We start from the raw sequence: 17,817 nt of genomic DNA, 5'->3' as shown, positions 1-17,817 counted from the left end.
AAAGAAATCAATCGGGGCCCGGTGGATTACACAGCTTTGTACAATGAGGTAATGGCTATGATGGCGGATGGATATAGCGAAGATATGCTCACAACTGCCTTCGACCATCTTTGTGAAAATGAGAAGACGACACGTGGATATTTAGCCAAGAATGCTAGGTTGAGGAAGCTGTGGTTAGATGGTTATTTGTTCTCACAAATTTGATTTGTTTATTTTATGTTGACTGTGATGGTAGATTTAGGAATTAACTTTTGTTGTAGTATTAGTATTGACCTACCAATGTATTATATATGTACTCTTTTGTATTATTGGAATGATACAATTTCCCAAATTATGTATTTGTACTGTTTAGATACCACGAATAGATATCATTTTTGTACACCATGGAGGTGTAATGCCAATGGTGAACGATTGATGTGGTTGTTTTTATATAAATATTATGGGTATATTCAAATGATTATTTTTGATGTTGAAGTGGATGATAATTTTTGTACTGTTATAGATATGTCTAGGCAATGCAGGTTCTTGAATTTGAATGATTATTTTTGATGTTGAAGTGAATGATTAGTTTTGTATTGTTACAGGTTTGTCTAGATAATGCAGGTGCTTGAATTTGTAACACATTTCATATTTTCCGTAAAATGATCCACAAACCAAACACCGAAATTGATTTTCTGTAAAAAACGAATTTCATTTTTCGTAAAATGTTTGACCGAAGCAAACATGGGAATTGATTTTCCGTAAAGTATTTTCCGTAAAATGTTTGGACGAACCAAACACCGGAATTTATTTTCCGTAAAACGATTTTTGTAAAATGTTTGGACGAACCAAACACCAGAATTGATTTTCTATAAAACGATTTCCGAGACAGCCAAACAACCTGAATACATTTTCCTTTTTCGAAAATTAGCATTTCCGAAAAATATGTATTTTCCGGAAAACATTTTACAGCAACCAAACACACCTTTAATCGATCTTTAAATGCAATTTCCAACAAAATCCATGAAAAGTCCCAAACTAGCAAGCCATCGGGAAATTGTCATCTGGATTCTGAGTTACGACTCTATCAGGTAAAAGAGTTATATATATAATCAGCTATCAATACCTCTTTCGAATTCATTAGCCCTTCAAAGTACATACTTCTTCATTTGCTGCAGCCCCTCCCTCCCAAAGAGGCCTTTGTCTCAACTTGGTATGTCGTCTCATCTTTCTGATTCTTCAAATACTAGGATTTGGGTTGGATTTAATGCATCTAGTGTTAAACTCATTAAAATAATGACATGTGACAAAAAATGATTGTGTTATCATCTTGGCGATTCAGTGTAAGGACCCAAAACTTTGCCCATTCTTACATATGTTCTTTAATCTGTTTCATTCATATGGGTTTGTTTGGAATTGGTGGTACATTGACAAATATTATAATGATTTTGATTGTCATCTTTCTTTTTTAATAGTTCACTATTTTCTAACCACTTTGTATTAGTTTCATATTCATTTGTGAAATTTTCATTTTCAGTTTTATGTTATATCTTTTATGTTTCTTGTAATTATAAATTTATCCAAAAAATTCTATTTAAAATTGAAGTAAATTTTCTATTCTATTTTTTAAAAAGTTTTTATGTTTTCTAGTAGACATTTTCAATCTAGGAAAAAAAATGAAATTATGAATTCATTTTTTATTGTAATGGGTTGAACAAGTTTTGAATCCAAATTATTAGGGGCTTTTATTTATTTATTTTTTTAATGAGCTTTTTGTTGAATATTTTGTTCATTTGTTATTGTTTGGCTCAATCTTATTGTTGTTTGGGCTATGTTTGTTGTTATTTGGCCAGCCAATTTTTATTGTTGTTATATATTGAGTTTTAATTTATTGTTTAAGGGGTTGAGGACTATGTTTGGTGGGCTAAGATTATTTGTATAATTGTCAAATCCCATATATTGCTCCGTTTCTCTAGTAAAGTAATAAGTCTTTGCGACAATAGATAAAACCCCAATCTCACCCATCAATCTCGCATCAACAACTTCGTTGAATTCAATAGCCATTGGATTAGCAGAATGAAGGTTCCTTCATCAGCATTAACAGTATAAACTTTTTTTTTTGAGAAACAAACACACACATACAAGGAAGAGGGAAAGAGGTTCTAACACAAAGACGCACTATAACTTTACTCAAAAGTCATGGTAACTTTTAAGCAGTATAAACTTCATAGCCTTTTTTATTTTTATAATGAGATCTATTTTTATAGTGGGACAGGAATTTTTGAATTGTGGAGAAATTGATCACCTGAGAAAAATCAAGCACAACTAGTGGAATAATAAAGCAAAAGAAAAAACTACAAAATAAATAAATAAATAAATAAATAAATAAATGTTTAATTCGATGGGTTATCTAAGTTGAGAAGAACATTTTCATGAACTGTTGAATTAGCAAACTTTTTAGTTTTTATCTGAATTCATCTTTAATATCACTTTTTATATATATATATATATATATATATGTATGTGTGTGTACCACTAATAATCTGCCAGGTTAGATGAGTATGAAATTTTGTGCCAAATTTTGTGTTTATAAACTTTCTCAAAAGATTATATATATTAAAAGGTGACAATGAGCACTCACATATCACCTACCCTTCGAACTTTGTTAAAAGGATATATTGTTTGCAAAGTCTACCTAATATGAATTTTCAAATACTAGGTAACACCTTTCTCCAAAAAAAAAAATACTAGGTAACATCTGTTGAATTTTCTGCCATTCTTTTTTATATGTAATTTACTACTGGATGAATTCTTCAGCATAACTCGGTGCATAATTGCTTTCTTTTTTTTATTCGTTTAGGAGACAGATTTTCGTTCTTAATCAGAAGCAGAGAAGCAAGTCATGTCTGAAAATAGAGTTGAACAAGTTGAGCTACTAAGTTCAGATAATGATTCATATGGAGGAGTTGTAGTGAAGATTGAGCAGCCCATAGATTCTAAGATCTTTCCTTCTTTGCTTAGAGCTTCAATATCACAATGGAGGCAACAGGTATATATATATAGTATCTTTTAATCTTATCAGTTTATCTTCGTGCGTCTAGTATCCACTTGATGTAGAATTAGCTGCCAGTACCTCCTATTATGTTATAAACTTGAGATGTAATTTGCAGGGGAAGAAAGGTGTTTGGATCAAATTGCCAATTGAACATGCAAATCTTGTTGAAGCTACAGTTAAGTTAAACACAGTTTTCCAGATTTATTATTATTATTTTATTACAACAAATTGGCTAATACTTAAAGGAGGTTTTTATTTATTTAATTTATATTTATTTTTTTTTAAAAAAAAATTTAAACTTATATATCCAATAGATAGAGTTTTGTTTTGGATAATATGGCCGGTGGCTATCATTGATTCACTGTGCTTTTATTTCATAAAAAGCTAACTTATTTCATTTTAAGAAGCAATGATACAACAAATCCTGAAAAAAAAACTAAGATACCATACGATGGGATAAATGTATTAATTAATTATAAACTATATTTTTCTATATATTTTTAATATACATGGTTAAATATTTATTTTTCATATATTGTTAAGCATATATCAATTTAAAAGAAAAAAATCTTTTGAAACAAAATGTAAAAGCAATAATTGATAATAAAGTGAATTCATGTCTTTTAAATGATATTTATAATACGAACCAAAATTCAAAAGAGGAAATAAAATATAACTAGAAATCTTCATAAGTTTGGACTATCTCTCACTATTATATAGATTTTGCTAATATTTTCAAAAATAGATAACTTAATATGTGTCCTAAAGACACACATTAACCGGACCGTATTATATTTATGGGGTTAGGTTATAATAACTTATTTGATTTGTATCACAGCTGTATCCCAAATATACTGACTTGTAAGAGTATATATTTTTTTTGAAACTGAATATTCATTTTATTCAATAAAAGGCACGAAAGCCAATACACAGCTCAAACCTGACAGAAAAACCAGCAAAGAAAGGTAACAAGACAGACCACAAAAGACCAGACCACAAACTAATTCCTTTAGCTGAACCTATCTACACCAAGGAGATTAGCTACAATATCTGGAGTTGAACCCGTCCAGCTCTTCAGCTCCCCATTTCTCTTGGCCTGTTGAGCAAGTTCATGGGCTATCTTGTTGCCATTCCTATTTATGTGTCTAGCCTCTGCCATCTTGAATTTGGACATTTCATGGATGATACCAGATATGATGTGGCCAGTCATTCCTATAAAATCTTTTTTGTTTACTGCCTGGATAGTTTGCAAGGAGTCTCCTTCCAAAATGACATCCTCCAAGCCTAGATCAAAAGCAAGGATAGCACCTTTTTCCATGGCTAATGCTTCAGTTTCCTCTACTGCAAATTTTCCGGATAGAGGCATGCTAATAGCTGCAACAATCTGACTCTCCCAATCCCAAATGACAAAACCAATTCCAGAGTGACCATCCTCAGCTGGGATTGCTCCATCCACATTTATGAGGAAAAAACCTTCAGGTGGAGGCTTCCAAACTCTGGTCTGCTTCTCTTTCCCTGCTGCTGCGCTATTATTTGCAGTCTTAAAATCTTCCACCATTCTAATTGCTGTCCCCCACACCTGAGTATATTTGGGAAAGCGACATCGTCCTCAGAAATATGCAAAAAGGCATTAATATACCTAGGACCCCCGGGGCTTATGATAAGACTTATTCAAACCAAGACCTCGTATGGAAAACACCAAAACGAAACACGCATATATACGCATTTAACAATATGGAGAATCACTTTCTGAAAAGGAAGCAATTATGTGACCCTTTTGCATATGCGCTATTGCAGAAACCACAAATCCATGGACCACAAACCTTAGCCACTGAATCTGAATGGCGCATGCTATAAATATCATAAACTGTGGAACACTAAAGGAATAGAAAAAGAGCAAATTTAGAGAGAGATAGAGCGTTGGTGAGAGCAGAAACGCATGCTATAAATATCATAACCTGTGGAACACTAAAGGAATAGAAAAAGAGCAAATTTAGAGAGAGATAGAGTGTTGGTGAGAGCAGAAACACAAGCGAAAGCGAAACCTTGGGCTTTTCCTAAAGGTGTCTTCATTAATAAAAACTAATAAATTCATTGTGCTAAGTAATTAGATCCTTAATTCTCATTCTTATCCACCACAGTTCCAATAAGAAATTTAACCATCTATTTATTGGTTTCATATTAAAATGTACCGACAATCAATCGATGTATTGTCTTCCAAAATCAAGATTTATAATCCTGTTTGTTGATTTTACAGGAAGGATTTCGGTATCACCATGCTGAACCAGATTACTTAATGCTTGTATGTTGGCTTCCTGAAACTGCTGATACTATTCCTCTAAATGCTTCACATCGAGTAGGTGTGGGTTCTTTTGTCATGAACAGTAAGAGTTTTGGATTTTATGTTTGAACCATGATATCTGATTTTTAATATAAAATTTGTCTTGGTTTGGTTAGTATTAATTGATTCATTGAGTTACATGATAGATAAATTTGAGTGATTCTATGATCTAAAATCTATCTTCGTTTGAGTAGATTGATGTTGTTAGGTGATTCTAAATTTTTAAAATTAATATATTTTTTTTTTTGATATCTTCATACTATAATTTTATATTGTAGATATTTATTTTATTTATAAAATATTTTTTAATTACAAATAATTACTAATATCAATTTGGATATGAAAAACTTCTAAAAAAAATGAGAAAAGAATAAAAATTTAATTGACTCCCAAAAAGGATCCTTGATACAGCTATTACTTGGAAAAAAAAATAAATAGAAAACTTATATAAAATCTCATATATCAATGAGAAATTCATAAAAACTACTTCAAAGATAATCTCATAATATAAAGGAAATAACAATGAAAATAATCATAATGATGTTCAAACATGTAATATAATATGACAATTCGTGATTATAGAAAAGAATAAATTCCTTTCAAATGCATTTATCTCTTTTACAATTTTATTATCAAAGCTTGTTATAGTTGTTTCTAAAACAAACAAACAAAATATCAAAATTAAAACTATCAAAATCACACCTAAAATGGGATATGTGATAAGAAGATGAAGTGGACTAATCATATTATCATTTGAAAAGTAGATGTTGACAGAACCTAAATAAACAAACTTAGTAATTAATTTTGCATTTTAAATAGTAAGAAGAATAGATTTTAAATTAATAATAATAATAATAATAGATTTTAAATATAAAAAAGCCCCACCAATAATGTCTCCTTAGGCCTAATTAAATGGTATTGTGCAAGCCTTGACCATGAAATCATGGACAAAGCGGTAATTTGCAAATTCTGGTTTTGTTCTTGTTATTCCAAAAACATAAGCCATATATTGATAGTATAGTCCAAAAAGACTAGTCAAATTTCTTCCAAAAAAAAAAAAAAAATACTAGTCAAATTAAAATTAGTACTACTTGTAATCACTTATGCAACCTAGATCAACTTAATACATATCCAATGTGAGATTCAACACATGCCAACACAACCCTTATATCCAATCCAGTAAGAATTTAGACAATCCATTATTTGTGTTTGACCTTCTTAAAATTTGTAAGTCACTTTGTTCATACTTCGTCTAGTTATTTCTATTAAGCAAAACAACTTGCTCTAGTGTATTTGACTTGACTATTTCAATACTTAAATACCAAAAATTGAATGGCCTTGTTATGATGGCTTAAAAAGTCTAGCTACTAAAATGGAATTTATCTTATGGCAGGTGCTTGCAGTTCAGGAGATTAGTGGCAAATTCAAAGGAACAGGGGTGTGGAAGTTTCCTACCGGGGTTGTTAATGAAGTGAGTATGCCCGAAGTGCAATTGTTTACCAAATTCTTTAGAAAATTTTAGAAATTGTTCACCCTGGATTGAAAATTTTCATACTTAGGGTGAGGATTTTTGTACGGCTGCGATTAGGGAAGTCAAAGAAGAGACAGGAGTAAGTGATAAAAATGCAATTTGTGGATTCAAATGAGTATGATATTTACCTACAGGTAGGTTTACACATTTCAATGTAAATCTAAGACCATTACTTTTATTTTGTTTCAGATTGACACACAGTTTGGGGAAGTTTTAGCATTCAGGTAAGAAAATTGCTTGATACTATCTAGTTGACATGCATTTGTAGATATTATTGTTTTAGATGTATGAATAAACAATAAATAGTCTTCCCTGTAAAAGCAAGTTTACTAATGTTGCATTATGAAAAATTTATAGCAATATAGTTTACAATATTATTATATTATGAAAAGCAAGTTTACTAATGTTGCATTATGAAAAATTAATATTATTATAATAATCGTTTTCAATATAGTTTACATGTTCCTCAATCTCCTTTTGGTGTTTCATTCTAATCTCTCTCTCTCTCACACACAATATACAGGCAAAGCCACAAGTCATTCTTTAGCAAATCAGATTTGCTCTTCATTTGCATGTTAAAAACCACGAAACTTTGACATTGAGAAGCAGAATTTAGAGATTGAAGCAGCAAAGGTAATTTTTTTTATGGCAATACTACTACAAAGACTGTTTTTCTTTGCATCAACTTGTTTAGGGCTTTAAGAATAAAATTGCATTAGAGCAACCCTCAATGTGGAAATAGGCATATATTCTTCAAACTTCTATCAATCATACTAGCTGCTTATATTCTTCCAATTAACTTTTCAAAATCATACTAGCTGAATGCAAGACCATAAGCCAATCTAATTCATATGTTGTAGTGAGCTTCTAGTAAATAAGTCCTATTGGGAACTTTTTAAGCAGGTCCTATGGATTGATCTTTAGTGCTTGTATAATGGTTGCATTTGTGCTTAATCTTAATTCAAAAGATATTTGTTGAAATCTTTATATTTAGGGTACTGACTAGCGTGAATTATTTTGCATCTCCCATTCTTGAAATCCTCCTCTAATTCATATATCTTTAAGGCAATATGCCTTTTCAATTTGAACTTGAAACGTATTCTGAGGAAAGAAAATGCATTTAGAGCCAATGTAAAACCATAAAAAGGCTAAAAAAATCTACCTTTCAAGACCATTTGGTGGCGGAAGACATTAACTTATTATGTCCTATTTTCCCATTTTGGCTTGGCATGGCATAATTTAATATTAAAGCAATGTAAAATTCAAGAATTTTGGTTAATATTGGACCTTCTATAATTACTGAACTATGGCAACATGGTTTTCTTATGTTCATTTTTTCTTTTCCAATTCTTAAGTGGATGGCAATTGAGGACTATGCAGCGCAACCTTTTAACCAAAAACAAGAGCTCTTCAATTATGTTGCCAAAATATGCTTATCAAAGTCAGAAAAGAATTATACTGGTTTTTCTCCACTGGCTACAACTACAGGCTCTGGCAAAGTAAGCTACCTCTACTTCAACAATCAGGATAATAACCACCTTGTAACTTCTGATAATCAGCCATTGAAAGTCTGATGTGATGTTTAAAAAACACTATATACTATTTGCATGAGTTGTGACAATGAGACCTCTATGATAGAAACGCTTGAAGGGTTGGCCATACTTACATTTCTTTACAGTGATATAATTCAAGAAGTGGATTTCTTCTCAATAAAGTGAGTCAATAAAGTTGTAATTTTCTTTTTCTTTTTTTGGGTGGAGGGGGGTTTGGGGGCTAATAATAAAGATGTAATTTGATATTTATTTAATACAAAATGTGATAATAAAGATTCAATTTCTTTTCGTTTACCATATATCTTGCAATGAACAAGAGTACAAAATACACTCAATTTTATGCCCCTATTAAAAAAATAAAAATAAAAACAATATATGTAATATATTGATCAAGAATCTTATGGTTTAGTAACATTATCCAAATCTTCTTATGAGAATCACTTGTAAGAGAAAAAAAAAAAAAAAAAAAAAAAATCTTCTTATGAGAATCACCAAATAAACTAAATGCAACGGAAATGAAATTGACACGGTGAGATGATTTGTTGACAAATGAGGAAAAGCTTTCACAAGACAAAAGGCACATCAGTTTTTAAGTTCACTACTCCCAATAATCCACTAATCAACAATTAAGCGGTTACAAGTATGAGGAATCTTACCACTACTTGACCTATCCTAAAATACCAACTTACAATTGAACTTTTGCTCAAATACTCAATTGGACTTGATCTTGTAGTAGCTTTCTTTCCTTTGATGCACAAATCTCTAATCTGTGACTAATTCCTTTGTGCGGATCACAGTACGTGACTAATTCTAGTAACTTAAATGATTATCGTTGGCTGCAAAGTTCTTCACTTATTGAACGATGAAGATTAGGAAGCACTTAATTAAAAAACCTTAAGGTATACAAACACAGTAACTTCTCAAAGAGAAAATTCTGCTCTTGGTCTTTGTATTCATATATGACGGCTTTTAAAATATACCTTATATATATCTAGGGTTGTGAGAAAAGAAACTCTAAACAAATACATCAACATAGGCTGAATTTCAGTTCTAGAAGTCTGAAATCATAGTTCTTGATAAATCGAGCTTGTGTTGAGTTTCCCATTAATTCTTGATAGCAACTATTTGTCGACCTATCTATCGAGCTTTAGTAAACAACTTTTCTTCACTTATTTCTTGGATCAATCTTCATGTCTTTAATACTACCACTTGATATGCATAAAATCTAACTTAGATCTACCCAATTACAAATGAAGTGTGTTTTGTTGAAGGATTAGCCAATTACATAGAAAATATGACCTAACAAGAATGGTGCAAGAGGCAATGAGAAGAAAGATTTATTATATTTTATTTGATTTTAAGTATCAAGGGCAATTTTGTAATTTCATAATTGGAATTGGCTATGCCAACTGTCCATTAGATCTTCTTTTGGGTTTTATTTAAGTTTGGTTATTTAGTTGGGCTTAGTATTAAAAGCCTAAGGAGTCCAAGTCCAGGTCTTATTAGGGTTTTTAGAAATTTTAGCTCAATTAGGATTAAGTATTAGTCTTCTATTTAAAAAGTTTCAGTACTTTCTATTAAGTTGATTATTAATGAATGTTTTTAGAATTTTAGAGCTATGAAGCTTTCTTTTATGATTTGTGTGATGCCAAAGAACTCTAGGTGTGATGTTTAGGAAGTCTAGGTGTGATTCCTAGAATTTATCTTCCTTTTTTTTTTTTTTTTTTTTTTTTAATTTTACTATTTACGGTTACTGCTCACATCACTGTTCATAGCAATCCAAATCTTGATTTTTCACCTTTATTTTCATTTCCAACCCCTATTAATCCTTGTCCTCTTTGAAAACCCTATAATACCTATTATTTTCTAGCTTATTCCCCACCAAAACCTAACCCTAATTCTTCAAAACCCAACCTAAACCAGATTTGCCCTAGTGTTCTAAATCAGATTTTGTTGTTCCCCTTGTCCTACATCAATATGCTTAGTCAAGTTCTAATTGATATAAGTCCTGTTGGAAACTTCTTAAGCAAGGCAGGTGAGTTGGATTTTAGTACTTTTATGATGACTCCATTTGTGCTTAATCTTAATTCAAAAGATATTTAGTGAACTCTTTATATTTATATCCCTAGCTAGCATGAACTATGTCGCGTCTCCAGTTCTTGAAAAAACGTCCTCTTATTCGTGTATCTTTGATGCAATATGCCTTTTCAATTTTAACTTGAAACACATTTAGAGCCAATTAAAAACCATTAATTAAAGGTGAAAATGCTTACTATTCATGAGCATTTGGTAGCAGAAGACATTAACTTGTCCCCTCTGTCTATTTTATTGCCCCTTTGGTTTAGCAGGAATAAAGTGGCTTATCTCCTATTTTCCCATTTTGGTTTGACATGGCATAACTTGATATTGATGTAATCGAAAATCATGAAAGTTGGATTCATATTGGTCCTATGATAATTACTGAAATATGGTAACATGGTTTTCTTATGTTCATTTTTTTTTCTTTTCCAATTCTAGTGGATGCCAGTTGAGGACTATGCAGCCCAACCTTTTAACCAAAAACAAGAGCTCTTCAATTATGTTGCCAAAATATGCTTATCAAAGTCAGAAAAGAACTATGCTGGTTTTTCTCCACTGGCTACAACTACAGGCTCTGGCAAAACAAGTAACTCTACTTCAATAATCAAGGTATGAAACACCTTGTCACTTCATAATCAAATGTACAAAGTCAGATTTTATGTGCACAACACTATGATAGAAACCCTTGAAGGGTTAGTTATATTGTATAGAATGTCATACTTAGTTTACATTTATTGACTGTGTTATACCTCAAAATGTGGATTTCTTTACAACAAAGATATAATTTGTTTTTATTTTTATTTTTATAAAAATTTCACCATAACTGTATTTTAAAAAATAATAATAATAATTTTTGTTGTGAAGACCACAATTTGATTCTTTGCAACCACTCTAAAAATAGGTCTGCGGGGTATTATGTCGAATGCCATAAAAAATTTGAGTATGTCTTCCTCATAACTAATTGGTTTTGAGGTGGATAACATAGCACATAGTCCAACAATTTCATTGCTCCCTTAGATACATTGATAAGAAAACTAGCATATTTTATGGCCTGTTTGGAAGTTCAAAAAAGGAGGGGGAGTAGAGTAGAGGGAGGGAGAGTAGAGTTAAGGGAGGGAGAGTAATTTAATTATATTGTTTGGAAGTTTTTTAAGGAAGGAGGGGGAGGAGTTTGGAGGGGCTTCAACCACCTCTAACCCCTCATTTTTAATTCTCCCAAATTGGAGAGATTTGGAGGGAGAGTATAGTAGATAAATTATTGACTAGATAAATTTCCCAATTTACTCTTTCTAAATTAATAATAGACCAATATTGCAAGTCCATTTTCAAATAAGGGTAAATTTGTCCATTTTAATTATTTCCTCTCATCTCCATCTTAATTTTTAAAACATCCAAATATGGGAAAGGGCTAATTACTCCCTTCCCCCTTACTAATTTTAAAAACATCCAAACTTTAAAGGATTAGAAACACTCATTTGAACATCATAAAGTAACTAAATATGTAAACTTTAGGACCAAGAGTTGCCTCACCACCCCCCCCCCCCCCCCCCCTCTCGGAAAAAAAAAAGGGGATTAACTTTTAGTATGTTTCCATCAGATATTGTTACAAAAAGTGGAACTTTGATTTTAAACTATTTGCAATAGAGTTCCCCCCCCCCCCCCCCCCTTTTTTTTTCTTTTTTATACAGAGCTTTAACTGAAAGTCAATTTAGTGTGCGTTTGGGTTCAACTGATGCATTTGTGTTTGTGTTTGCGTTTTTCTGTTTTTTTTTTTTTTTTTTTTCCCTACTACACGCGTTTTAGAGGGGACAGATTTCACTGTTCATGAACAGTGCATGAACAATAGCCGAAATTATTGACTTTTCATCCAATTTTCAGCACACTAGTGGGTCCCGTGCATTGTTCACAAGACCCACAAATTTCACTTTTCAGCAACTTTTCATTAAAAATGGTTCACACTGTACTATTTATACATTTTAAAATTATTTTGCTACAGTGTTTTTCAGTTTTCAGTTTTTAGTTTCAGCGATATCCAAACGGACCCTTAGTATTTTAAGTAATTTGCAAATTATAGTGAACAGTGTTTCAAAATTCTGAATTTAAAGGATGAACAATAAATTGTAGAGTTCCTCTAAACATCTATATTTCAATTTCTTCTTATTAAAAATGATTTTCCCTAGTTTTACCAAACACCCTTTTGTTTGATTTTCTTTATTCTTTATTTGTTTTTTTCCAAAAAGTGCAATAGATTAAAGCTCTCTTTTGCAAGCCATATCTTACACAAATAGATTTGGTGAAATTGGACTTTGAACAAGTTAATTTGCTTGAACCTGACGTAAAAAAAGAATATGAGTAGAGAGATTTTTGAACCGTGGAAAAACAAGTCAACTTGAAATCCGAATCAAGAAATTACAAGTTAAATATGTGTTTGACCCAGTGATTTGATAGGTTAAAACTTTTTTGTTTTGGGGGGTAAACTTAGAAAATTAGTTAGCCAAAGTATTTGTATGCAAATATTTAGAAAAATATGAGTATGGTTAGAGTGGTTTTTTGCCTTTGGTAAAATGGTTAACTTGAAATCTGACTTAGGGAACTTGATAGGTTAAAACACAATTTTCTATAAAATTAAAAAAAAAAAAAAAAATTAGTGGGCAAAAGTATTTCGTATGAGTGATATTTAGGAAAAATTGAGTATGAGTAGAGAGGTTTTTGGGTTGTAGAAAAAGAGGTCAACTTGAAATCTGACTTAGGAAAAAGGAGCTAGATATATGTTTGATCCATTAACTTTATAGGTTAAAATGTAAGTTTTTGTAAACTTAAAAAATCAATATACAATACGATTTGCATTTAATAGCAATATTTTTGTAAATATTTAAGACAATCTTTTTATTTTGGTTGTAATTTGAGTAAAATTATTTGATTTAAATGGTCATAAGCCATACTAATTTTGGGATAAACAACCTACTAACTCAAATATTTGATGTTTTATTATTTTCCTATTACATATTAATTGATTAATTAATTAAATTTTAATGTTATTATCTGAACACGTGTAGACTCATCATGAGTCCAAAAATAATGATCTGTTTAAATTTGGGTAACTAATAAGTTGCCCGTGCGATGCACGGATAATTTTGTGATATTTTATGTAAAATAGTTTTGAATAATGTTGTACATAAATTATAAAGAAAAAGTAAACTAAATTAGAGTAAAGAAATATATAAATTTTGAGATATTAAAAATTGGTTTAGTAGTTTCTCTACATATTTGTAGCCATCTTAAGGTAAGATTATTATTATTTTTAATTCATGAAACCAAAAATAAATGCAAAAGAGTAACAGGACCATGAAATAAACTAATTTGTGTTGTATGTGTTTGTTTTTAGACCCCTTTAAAACACAACCCAATTAACCTAGTTATTTAGCCAAGTGATTAGCTTAGGTAAATTATGCAGATCTAAGTTAACACATACAAATCATATCATTGACAAGTGCGGAAAATAAAGAACACAATGATATGATAACCCAAGAAAACCAAACCGGTAAAAAACCAGGGGAGGATTTAACCTAGTTATTCTCAAGGTAAAACTGAATCCACTATGAAAGAATTGAAATTTACACAATAGCGCCTTAGACCACTAACATCCTATTGCTACCTCGAGTAGGAAACTTACTACCACGACCACATGACAACTCCGAGTCCACGAACTACTTATTCCTTGAATTCCCAGCAAGCACAAGTACACCTGGTTATGTATCTTTAAGCTCTTAAATGTAGCAACTGAATCGATCACCAAGTTCTTAACATAATCTTGAATCTTGGAAACCCTAAGTATGTGTAAAGGCAACCACCTCTTGATCTCACAAAAGATTCACACACATAGCATAAAGAGCAACCTAAAATGTGGCTAGGATTTTCCTTTTTATACTTAAGACAAAACATAAAACCCTACACATCAAACGGGCTTGGGCTGAGTTGGAAAATTCTGTAGAAAAACAATCTACACGAGTTTCGATCGATCAAATCTAATTTTTAATCGATCGAGCCAGGGAGATTTACACAGTAAATTCTGCAGAACACTCGATTCCAACTTTATATATAAACACACTTTGAGCAAGTCTAAAACAAAGACTAAAACTTTTTGATTATCGTTTGCTAACATTACAAATTAAAGTTCTAATACATTTAAACTTAAAGTCTTAGAACCCAACAGTTTGCATGTGCGGGCAAGTGTGTATGCATGTGTCTTATAGATGATTTAAAATTAAACCATGGAAGAATATTACTTTACATTGCTCACCAAATATTCTCTCTACTTATATACCCAAAACAAAAATTAACTAACCAAATTACCTAACCTAAATCATATTTAAGCAATTTAAATAGAAAAAAAGATTACTCGTAGGGGTTTTGATGTGTTGATGGTGGTGGGAGGTCAGTATAACGGAGGTGGTGACCCCTCAAATTCATCTTTCTCTCTCTTTCAAATGTTTTGTTAGTCTCAGGTTTTTTATTTTGGTAATATATAGTGAAATAGTGCCTTTTATTTAACAATCCACAACATTTTTGTGTGTGTGTCTCTCTCTCTAGAGTCTTATCTCGTTAGTTATTGCTATTAGCCCTTACTTAAAAAAAAAAAAAAAAAAAATGCTAAAACAGTGGGTATGCTAAAAGACATGAAGAATAGTGAAAGGTGTGGTGTAAGATTAAGCAAGTAATGAGATATTAATGAGATAACAGTAAAATAAGAAAATGTGAACTATTGGGTAACAATAAAAGAAAAAAAAAAAAAACTAAATGAAAGAGGTTAAAAAAGGCTAAATGCAAAATTAGAGTGCCACTTGGTAGGACCTCATGCACTCTTGCATGAGGTTTCTGAGAAAGAGAAATTTTGTAAAAACTTCTATTCTACAAAATTCCTCCAAAAAAGCTTTTTTACTCATTCCTTGAACTGAATAGTTATAATGGTTATGTGTATGCAATTTATAACTGTTGTTTCACTGCATATTTATAGCCTTCTCAAGGTAAGATTAATTTTTCGCCCTAAAAAAAAAAGGTCAGATTAAATTTTTTTTTTTTAAATCATGAAACAAAAAATAAATGCAAAAGAATAACAGGACCGTGGAAATCAAATTATTTGTATTGTGTTCACATATTTAATACTACGAAATAAAAGTATGTCCAACTCTCTTACTGTCTTCCACTCATTGATAGTGCGACAATAAAACATAGTGTAGGCAAGTGTGTATGCACATGTTTTATAGATGATTTAAAACCATGGTAAAATATGGCTTTACATTGCGTACCAAATATTCTTTCTAGTTATATACTCAAAACAAAAACTATCCAACCAAATTACCCAAACCTAAATCATATTTAATTCCCTAATTTAAAAAGGAAAAAAAAATACCCGTTGGGGTTTTGACATCTTGATGGTGGTGGGAGGCTAATATGACGGAGGTGACGTCCCCTCAGATTTCTCTTTCTCTCTCTTTCAAATGTTTTGTCAGTCTCAAGTCTTTTATAATAAAACAATGCGTTTTGATTTTGTAGTGAAACAATGAGTTTTATTTAACAATCCATAACATTTTTATGTCTCTCTATCTCTCTCCAAGGCCTTATTTGGTTAGTTATTACTATTAGTCCTTAATTATTATTTTTTTGCTTTTTAAAAAAAATATTAGAATGGTAGGTATGCTAAAAGACATGAAAAAGAGAGAAATGTGTGATGTAAACTTAGACAATTAATGAGAGACTAATGAGATAAAAATAAAATAAGTTAATGTAAACTTTTTGGTAACAGTAAAAAAAAAAAAAAAAAAAAAAAAAAAAAAAAAAAAAAAAAAAAAAAAAAACTTAATGAAAGAGGTAAAAAAAATGCTAAATGCAAAATTAAAGCGTCACTTGGTAAGACCTCACGCACTCCCATATGAGATCTCTGCTTATATATATGTATATATATATATATATATATATATTGATGATTATTCCTTTATAACTTCTAATTACTAATCAACATGAGTCTCAAAAAACTTTGTGATAGGGCTTTATCATATGTGCAAAATAAGTGTAGATTTTTTTATCTTTATTTTTTTTTTAAAAAAAGGGATATTGCTATTGTGTTCATCCTAATAAGAATTTAAGCATAGATTAAATTTTCATTATTTTTGACAATTTTTCTTTGATTCCTTTATAATTTATATTGTGTTGGTTTAAATGAATTTTTTCTCAAGCTTTTAGAGGATGAACTTTAGATAAGATGTTCAACTTTTATACACCAAGTATTGACTATAAGTCTTGTACATGGAACAAATAGAGATAAGAAATTAAGAATATGGTCCATTTTGGTTGGCCTTAGTTTGATTTGTCTAGACATCAATTTTCTCTCTTGCCAAAAGTCCGACTTATTTTAGGTGGAAGTTTCCTAGATTATTACTTGGATACAAAATTCCAGGATCATTAAATTGGAATAGGTCCCTTACTAACCTAACCAATTGGAATAGGATAAAATTTCTTTCCATTTACACTAAACGTTGTGTACACTCCAAATTTTTTCTACATCTCATTATGATACGTTGTTGATAGGTGTCATCCAAGTCCAACATGATTGAGAGTTGTAATTGAGACTATGGCCCAGAAGCTTTACTATTCAATACTTTGCAAGAAAAATTAAACACTCATTTGATGTAACAGGAGACTATGGAATTTGACATTGTATACACTGGGGTTTGTTCTTGACGTTGTGAAATTGCTGTAGGTACTGAAAACTCTAGTTTGATTAGTTGGCAAGTCATGTTCTTTAATCGAGAAAAGTCTACAATGGAAAACTTTTGTGTTCCTACAATAAATGTTTTGGAGAGAAAATTATTAGCCCCCTCATCCCATTGGGACCCCCTATTTATACAAAGGAAAAATGGTCTAATATTCCTAAGTGTGACTTAGTTACATGGAATTTTTGTGCAAATGGGCCTAGATTTCTTTTAAAAATTTAATTATAATTTTAAACTCTAATTTGGTGATTTTTATATGATTTTTGTGGTTTCATTTTGACTCAATAAAGACATATTAGCCAAAAGAAAAGAAGGTAGAGCTAGTAAAGAAACCTGTACTTTTAGATTAGCAATTACAGATGGCTAATGCTACATTGTCATTTGTGGTTGTGGTATGAATAATCAATATGTTGTTTGGGCGACTGATTGAGGTAAAGCAATTAACCATATTAAAAGGAATTAACAACTTTTTCTTTCTCCTTTACCATTTTTGGTATGTATATGCCTTT

At 30.8% G+C, this 17,817-nt stretch overlaps 1 protein-coding gene across 24 annotated transcripts in view; it reads left to right on the top strand.

Annotated features, from left to right (window-relative positions):
- Window positions 1-17,817, top strand: part of LOC126720911 (nudix hydrolase 7-like) — a 226,398-nt gene that overhangs the window by 150,203 nt on the left and 58,378 nt on the right. For 2 of the 24 annotated variants that reach the window (XM_050423760.1, XM_050423778.1), the window contains one exon: window positions 7,096-7,130. The exons of 13 other annotated variants lie outside the window; for them this stretch is intronic. In XM_050423760.1, coding sequence (XP_050279717.1) covers window positions 7,096-7,130 — 35 coding nt within the window. Of the gene's footprint in view, window positions 1-6,768; window positions 6,847-6,934; window positions 6,986-7,095; window positions 7,131-17,123; window positions 17,178-17,817 lie in introns of those variants that run through there. 9 more of the 24 variants (XM_050423772.1, XM_050423777.1, XM_050423785.1 and 6 more) reach the window with 7 other exon arrangements.

Source organism: Quercus robur, chromosome 4 (assembly GCF_932294415.1).
Source record: "Quercus robur chromosome 4, dhQueRobu3.1, whole genome shotgun sequence".
In the NCBI taxonomy this organism is placed as follows: Eukaryota; Viridiplantae; Streptophyta; class Magnoliopsida; order Fagales; family Fagaceae; genus Quercus; species Quercus robur.
This window is presented reverse-complemented; position numbering and strand designations above follow the sequence as displayed.